General features: G+C 35.5%; 1 protein-coding gene across 1 annotated transcript; it reads left to right on the top strand.

Moving 5' to 3' along the window:
- Window positions 1-1,492: 1,492 nt before the first annotated feature.
- On the top strand, window positions 1,493-4,040 carry LOC140920726 (uncharacterized). Its single transcript, XM_073369544.1, has 5 exons — window positions 1,493-1,894; window positions 2,375-2,717; window positions 2,812-3,057; window positions 3,232-3,710; window positions 3,903-4,040. The coding sequence occupies exons 1-5, from the start codon at window positions 1,493-1,495 to the stop codon at window positions 4,038-4,040; spliced, it is 1,608 nt and encodes a 535-aa protein (XP_073225645.1).
- The last annotated feature ends 4,477 nt before the right edge of the window (window positions 4,041-8,517 follow it).

Genomic DNA, 8,517 nt, shown 5'->3' with positions numbered 1-8,517 from the left:
GTGATACGTTGTTATAATGGTTGTGTTGAACATGTTCAAAGTGTGGAAAATAAATATTATGTGATATGTTGTTATAATGGCTGTGTTGAACAAGTGTGGAAAATAAATATCATGTGATATGTTGTTATAATGGTTGTGTTGAACATGTTGAAAGTGTGAAGAGTAAATGTATGTGATATGTCGTTATAATATTTGTGTTTGCTCAAATGGTGTGCAATGGACATTATATGATACCATGTTATAATAGTTGTACTTAATGTGTTGTGGTGCAAATATGTTGTCGTTAATAAGTTAGACTCGCATTATATTAATGATTTATTACTAAAGAGTCTACATTCATGCATTCACTTAAATTCAGTCATGTGGTGCGTTCATAATTGGGATGAGTCCACATATCCTTGCGGGGATTTTGAGTCAGTGGTGTTGCTTGGAAGGACCCACGAAGCCCTTGCGGGGGAGGTGATAATTTCAGAATCATTACATTGGCATATAGAATAAGTAATAAGGTATGTTTGGGTATGCATCTTGATTATGGTGTGATTAGTGTTATAAAGATAAGTGATATATTGTATCTGTTTGGGGTGAAACATTGTTATTAATTATGTGGATATTATACTGCCATAATTTTATATTAATGTACGTTTTGGCCGTTTGAGTGAATCAACGTTGTTATTAGGTTTGTACTGTTATATTTTATTATTACTGTACGGTCGTTTGGATGAATTAATGTTATTAATTATGTAATATTTATTTGTTATTGTAGCCCCTGGTCGTTTGGGTGGGTGAATTAATGTTACTAATTACGTAGATATTGTATTGTTACTGTATTCTTGTTCGTTGAGTGAAATGATATTATTAATTATGTAGATATAGCACTGTTATATTTTTATTGTTTTTTTTTAATTATTGATAAGTACTTTAGAGATGACCCTTACTTTTGGACAAATGACATTTCTAATCTACTTGCACATTCAGGGGAGTTCTCAGAAGAATAGATGGAGCATCTCATTTAATTCTATGGGTAATAGTGGTCAGCTTTAGGAAATTTATATTGAACTCTAGTCTATACCAATTATCATTTTGGTACTACCTTTCTGAACCTTATAATTCGAGTATTAAGTATCTGATTGAGATACTGATGGATTTTTAATTAATAATGAATTATTTGTTTGTTTGTTTGAAATTACATGGGAAATTATATATTTGAGTGTACAAAAAAAAAGGATGTTAGGTCTTGATTGGACTGTAAGGTAGGTGTAAGTTGACCAGTGTTGAATAGTTGTGTAGTTGTAGTATACCTATTTATGACTTTGTGTCATTTGTTGGTATGGGTATGGTAGTTAACGTTATCCTTTACTCATGATTTTCTAGACAATATCTTTATTTATTTTAAGGCAGGTGCTTGACATTGACTGGATTGAGCGTTGCACGAACGATGCCTCTAAGATGTACTCAGGGTGCTAATCGGACTAATGAAGTGGAAATGGCTTAGATGGCTCAAGCTATGGTACAAATGGCTACCGCTATCACTGCTCAGAATCAACGTGAAATACGAAGGAAGGAAAGAGAAGAAAGGGCGGCTGAATCTAGAGGTTTAGCAGACTTCCGTAGGCATGATCCTCCCAAGTTTCATGGAGATGTGGATCTTGAAAAGGCTGACAAGTGGTTACAGGAAGGGGAAAAGATATTTGAAGTGATTCGATGCCCACCTGGAGTTAAATTGAATTATGCCACTTATCTGTTACTTGGTGATGCTGAATTTTGGTGGAGGAGCACCAAACTGATGATGGAAGCTGCCCAAGACGAGATTAACAAGGAGTCTTTTCACATGAAGTTTTTGGACAAGTACTTTCTGGTGATTGCTAGAACAAAATTGGGAGATGATTTTCTAAAGGTTCGCTAGGGTAGGATGACTGTGGGAGGATATGCGGCGAAGTTTGAATCCTTATCACGATATTTCAAGTTTTTTCGTCAAACTGTTGATGAAGACTTTATGTGTCATCGTTTCCAAGATGGGTTGAAGTATGAAATTCAAGATTCTGTATTACCTCTAGGAATCACACGGTTTCAACCCCTAGTGGAAAAGTGAAGAGAAGTAAATGCTATGAAGAATCGCATGCCGAATAGTGGGAATATTAGTAACCATGGGGGACCAATACGACCGAGTAATCAAAACCAGGGTCGTAGTAGACCAAATCAAAACCCATATCATCGTCCTCAAGGGTCAAATAAGGGACCATATCGCCCAATGACCTTCATTTCAAATGATAGACTAAGAACTTCATAATCAAAGCCATATTGTTATCGTTGTGGAGACCCAAGACACTTTGCGAATAAGTGCACACTCAACGGCAATGTATGTTTTAAATGACAGAAGCCTGGACATTTAGCCAAGGATTGCAAGGAACCAAAGGCAGAAGCTTCACTGAATGAAACTAAAGTCGCACGCCCAACAACTCAAGGACGAGTTTACAATATAAATGGTCAAGGGACCTTTCGTCCGAATGAATCCTTCCAAGGGGAGTGTGAAATCTCAGGTAACATTCTAACCGTTCTTTTTGACTCTGGTGCAACACATTCATTTATCTCTATGGACTGCGTGAAACTATTGGAGTTGTCTGTCACAACCTTATTGTTTGATTTGTCTATTACTACTGTTCTGGATAAGACTTTAACTTCAAATATGGCTTGTATGCATTGTCCTATAGTAGTGTTGAGTAGGAAGTTTAATGTGAATCTCATTTCTATCTCTTAAGAATCTGGATGTTATCCTTGGTATGGATTGGTTGTCATACCATTATATTTTGTTAGAATATGGTCGTAAGATTGTAATTTTCCCCAACCCAGAGCTTTCTAAATTTTTATCCGCGCACGAAATCAAGGTCTCTCTTAAGGAAGGAGATATGGAGATTTTTTCCCTAGCTAGTGTGGGAGTTACTCATGATGCCAAGATAGAGGATGTGTTAGTGATTAAAGATTTCTCCGATGTGTTTTTGATGGATGTACCAGGACTACCGCCAGTGCGAGAGACTGAGTTTTCTATTGACTTACACCCAGGTACTGGACCCATCTCGATTGCACCCTATCGGATGTCGCCTTCCAAACTAACCAAACTTAAAGAACAATTGGAAGAATTAATGTCAAAACAATTTATTTGACCTAGTGTTTCACCGTAGGGAGCTCCTGTCTTGTTAGTAAGGAAAAAGGACGGACGTTCACGACTTTGTGTAGATTACAGGCAACCCAACAAGGCCACTATCAAGAATCGATATCCATTGCAGCGCATCGATGACCTTATGGATCAACTCCTAGGGGTTGTGGTGTTCTCTAAGACAGATTTGAAATTTGGGTATCACCAAATACGAGTTAAGGCAAAAGACATTCCCAAGACTGCATTTCGAACTCGTTACGGACATTATGAGTATCTTGTAATGCCATTTGGAGTGATTAATGCACCTGTAGTGTTTATAGACTACATGAATCGTATCTTCCACCCATTTTTGGACATGTTCGTAGTGGTATTTATAGATGACATTCTCATTTATTCTAAAAGTCAAGAGGAGCATGAGGAGCAATTACAACAAGTTTCGTCAGTGTTGCGTGAGAAACAATTGTATGCCAACCAAGCGAAGTGTAAATTTTGGTTGGAGGAAGTTAAATTTCTAGGGCATGTGATCTCGGATGAAGGAATTGTTGTCAACCCAACCAAGGTAAATGCAGTTGTAGATTGGAAATGACCAAGGACTGTTACAGACATTAAAAGCTTTTTTGGATTAGCTGGCTATTATCGGAGATTTATTGAAGGTTTTGCTAAGATTGTATCCCCACTGACCCAACTTACAAGAAAATATTAACCGTTTGCATGGACAGAAGAGTGTGAGGCGAGTTTTAGACTATTAAAGGAACGTTTGACGACCTCTCCGGTGCTAACTTTGCCACAACCAGATGAAACCTATGAAGTTTATTGTGATGCCTTTCATCAAGGATTGGGAAGTGTTCTCATGCAGAATAAGAAGGCAGTAGCCTATGCATCACGATAACTAAAAACACATGAAAGAAACTATCTCACACATGATTTGGAGTTGGATGCGATAGTGTTTTCCCTAAAAATTTGGAGACATCACGTGTATGGAAGTACATTTACAATTTTTAGTGACCATAAAAGTTTACAATACTTGTTTGATCAAAATGAGCTCAATATGAGGCAAAGAAGGTGGATCAAGACCTTGAAGGATTACGACTTTAGATTGCAATATTACCCGGGGAAGGCCAATGTGGTTGCGGATGCTTTTAGTAGACAAAATATACTTGTATCCTCCTTAATGGTAAAAGAACTAGACTTACTAGAGAAGTTTCATGATTTGAACTTGAATGTGGAGCTTTCACCTAGAGAATTGAAGTGTAGCCTGATCACTCTCTCTAATGGGTTAATTGAGGATATTCTGAAACATCAATTTGACGATGAACTACTTCAGCAGAAGAGGCAATTGATTATGCAAGCGAAGGCACCAGAATTCAAAGTTGGTCCAGACAATATTTTGCGCTACAACAGACGTATTTGCATCCCGACAGTGCACAAGATAAAAGATATCATTCTTGAGGAGGCACACAAGAGTAAATTGAGTTTTCACCCAGGAGCGACCAAGATGTACCAAGATTTGAAGCAGAACTATTGGTGGCCCGGAATGAAGAAACGGGTGGCTGAGTTTGTGACAACTTTCCTGACATGCCAAAAAGCTAAAGTAGAACATCAGAGACTCGCAGGAATGTTGCATCCCTTAGACGTGCCTAAATGGAAATGGGATAGTATTTCCATGGATTTCATCATAGGATTGCCCAAGACGCAGAGGAAGAATGATTCAATTTGGGTGATAGTTGATCGTCTAACTAAGTCAACTCATTTCCTATCTGTGAGGACCACTCATAATGTGACTAAGTTGACAGAGATTTACATCACAGAAATTGTGAGACTTCGTGGAGTTCCTTCTAGCATCGTCTCAGATCGGGACCCAAAGTTTATCTCGCACTTTTAGGGAGCCTTAAATGAAGCATTAGGGACGAAGTTGAGATTAAGTTCTGCTTATCACCCACAGACCGACGGACAGACATAACTAATCAAACCTTAGAGGACCTTTTAAGAGCATGCGCTTTAGACGATCGTGGGAGATGGGATGAATGTTTACCATTAGTGGAGTTCACTTACAATAATAGTTTCCATGCGAGTATTGGGATGGCGCCATATGAAGCTCTTTACGGAAGAAAATGTCAGACACCATTGTGTTGGTATCATGATGGTGAGAGTACCATAGTGGGGCTTGAAATTGTGCAACAGACCACAGAAAAGATCAAGAAAATTATAGAGAGGATGAAAGCTTCCCAAAGTCGCCAGAAAGGTTAGCCTGATATACGTCGCAGGCCTTTAGAATTTGAAGATGGTGAACATGTGTTCCTTCGTGTGACACCTACTACGGGAGTTGGTAGAGTTATCAAGCCGAAGAAACTCAAACCAAAGTTCATTGGACCTTACCAAATCCTCCAAAGAATCGAACTCGTAGCATATAAGATTCTGTTACCACCTATTCTTTCCCATATTCATGACATGTTCCATGTTTCTCAGCTACAGAAGTATGCCCCTAATCTATCACATGTCATTGAGTCGAATGTAGTGCAGTTGAAGGAGGATTTATCTTTTGAAGTACCCCAAGCAAGAATTGGAGATAGAAAAGTCAAGTTGCTTCGCAACAAAGAAATTCCTTTATTGAGGTAATTTGGAATCAAGCCACTGGAGACACCACTTAGGAACTAGAAGACAAAATGAGAGAGCAACACCCAAGACTTTTCTCTAATATCAGTTTCGAGGACAAAACTATTTAAGGTAGGTAGAATGTAACATCCACGCCTTTTACTTTATTTTTTATATTTTACCTTATTAGGAGTAGAGATAATTTGTTGGTGATAGTTATTATCGTATTGGATTATTTTAATTTTTTGTAATAATATTAATAATAATAATAATAATAATAATAATAATAATAAAAGCATGAATTAAGAAACGTTAAAAACAAATAATATTAAATTAATGAATGAATAATAATTAAGGCATTCGTTGGCTTAGGTTGAAATACCACGTTCCCCAATTCTACTGGTAGAAAAGAAAAAAAAAACAAAAATGACTCCTTCCATTCAAAAAATCACTATGTGATATAGAAAAAAGGAAGGAATTCAAGAATTTAGTTATTAATCCCCTCAAGTAAGAATTCTATCATATTAACTTTATATAACGATTTTTGTTGCTAGTAGAACAAAACCCCTTATTGATATCTTGAAAGAAAAAAAAGAATATGTCTCTCTAATTATATCCTTATTTTTATCTTAATCAATTATTGGGAATATAGGTACTATATTTGTTAATGTTTAGATAAAGTAGTGAATGAGTTAGACAGTAGGATGAATTGTTACACAGGAAAGGAAATGAAATTTCTTAATATCATAATTTATTAGGAACTCTATTATCTCATTACTATTGTAATAACGGTCACACTAGTAATAGATTTTGTACGTCAATTTAAAAAAAATAAAGTTAAAAAATTTTGACACTAAGAGAGAAGTAAATGAATTCGTGAAGGTGTAACACATTTGGAGCAAAGACCACTGCATGAGAATTGTAATAACGACACTCATATCGGTAAGGGCATCACTCTAATTATATCTATGTATGATTGTGTTTATTCTGGAATTTGAGACTAAATATATACCATGCTGAAATGTTTTTGATCTAGTTGTGGAAAATAAATGTGACGCGATATGTTGTTATAATGGTTGTGTTGAACATGTTCAAAGTGTGGAAAATAAATATTATGTGATATGTTGTTATAATGGTTGTGTTGAACATGTTTAAAGTGCGGAAAATAAATATCATGTTATATGTTGTTATGATGGTTGTGTTGAACATGTTGAAAGTGTGAAGAGTAAATGTATGTGATATGTAGTTATAATAGTTGTGCTTGTTCAAATGATGTGCAATGGACATTATATGATACCTTGTTATAATAGTTGTACTTAATGTGTTGTGGTGCAAATATGTTGTCGTTAATAAGTTAGACTCGCATTATATTAATGATTTATTACTAAAGAGTCTACATTCATGCATTCCCTTAAATTCAGTCGTGTGGTGCGTTCATAAATTGTTGGAGCCCACATATCTTTGCGGGGATTTTGAGTTAGTGGTGTTGCTTGGAAGGACCCACGAAGCCCTTGCGGGGGAGACGATAATTCCGGAATCATTACATTGGCATATAGATTAAGTAATAAGGTGTGTTTGGGTATGCATCTTGATTATGGTGTGATTAGTGTTATAAAGATAAGTGATATATTGTATCTGTTTGGGGTGAAACATTGTTATTAATTATGTGGATATTATATTGCCATAGTTTTATATTAATGTACGTTTTGGTCGTTTGAGTGAATCAACGTTGTTATTAGGTTTGTACTGTTATAGAGATGACCCTTACTTTTGGACATATGACATTTCTAATCTACTTGTACATTCGGGGGAGTTCTCAGAAGAATAGATGGAACATCTCATTTAATTCTAGGGGTAGTAGTGGTTAGCTTTAGGAAATTTATATTGAACTCTATTCTATACCAATTATCATTTTGGTACTACCTTTCTGAACCTTATAATTCGAGTATTAAGTATCTGATTGAGATACTGATAAATTTTTAATTAATAATGAATTATTTGTTTGTTTGTTTGAAATTACATGGAAAATTACATATTTTGATTGTACAAAAAAAAAGGATGTTACAAGATCATTCCAACTTGTAACATAACCTGATTGAAGGTAGTATAATGAGTCCTTTTCAGCATCTTGGAGTGAAAATGGGAAGGCTCTATTATTCGCATCAGCCATATTTTGCAACAAGTTGTCAATTTCAGTATCTGACTCTAACTCGTTAACACTAGTAGCAATATTAAGTCTACAACGTAAATGAAATGTCCTATATATTTCAGGTTCAAGAGAATGAAGATTCACAGAACTAGCCCTAGTCATGCATCATCATAACAATGCAATGCAAAATAACAATTATGAAAATTCCAACAATTTCCCTAATGCTAAAATTGAAGTGAAAAATCGAAAACCATATCATATAAAATCCAAAAAATATAAAAATACCACAAAAAATTTCTAAAAATCGAATAAAGGCAACGTAAATTTTTTTGGAATTATTGGAGAATATGAGAAATTCAAAAAATTGAAAAAAGGGTCTAAACGAAGGAATTCTTATTCCTTGATTTTTTTTTCCTCATTTTCTGGCGAAATTTCAGAGCAATCCGAGATAGTTGCCTGAAAACAAGGTAAATATTGTTATTAGAGTCCCCGACGACGGCGCCAATTTGATCATCTGTCGCACACGGGTCAAATTCAATTGATAAAATGTAAATAGTGGTAATAACTCGAATCGTTTTGCAAAGACTTCTGATATAATAATAATAATAATAATAATAATAATAAT

This window comes from Cicer arietinum, chromosome 6 (genome assembly GCF_000331145.2).
Source record: "Cicer arietinum cultivar CDC Frontier isolate Library 1 chromosome 6, Cicar.CDCFrontier_v2.0, whole genome shotgun sequence".
NCBI classification, from domain to species: domain Eukaryota; kingdom Viridiplantae; phylum Streptophyta; class Magnoliopsida; order Fabales; family Fabaceae; genus Cicer; species Cicer arietinum.
Note: the sequence above shows the minus strand (reverse complement) of the source record. Positions and strands in the feature narration are given on the sequence as shown.

Excerpts from the sequence above, each read along its gene's own strand:
- LOC140920726 (XM_073369544.1), top strand. The coding sequence starts at position 1,493 with ATGGCTCAAGCTATGGTACAAATGGCTACCGCTATCACTGCTCAGAAT. Across the intron at positions 2,718-2,811 it reads TTGTCCTATAGTAGTGTTGA|AATATGGTCGTAAGATTGTA; the intron begins GTAGGAAGTTTA and ends ATATTTTGTTAG. Across the intron at positions 3,058-3,231 it reads TTCTATTGACTTACACCCAG|ATTACAGGCAACCCAACAAG; the intron begins GTACTGGACCCA and ends GACTTTGTGTAG.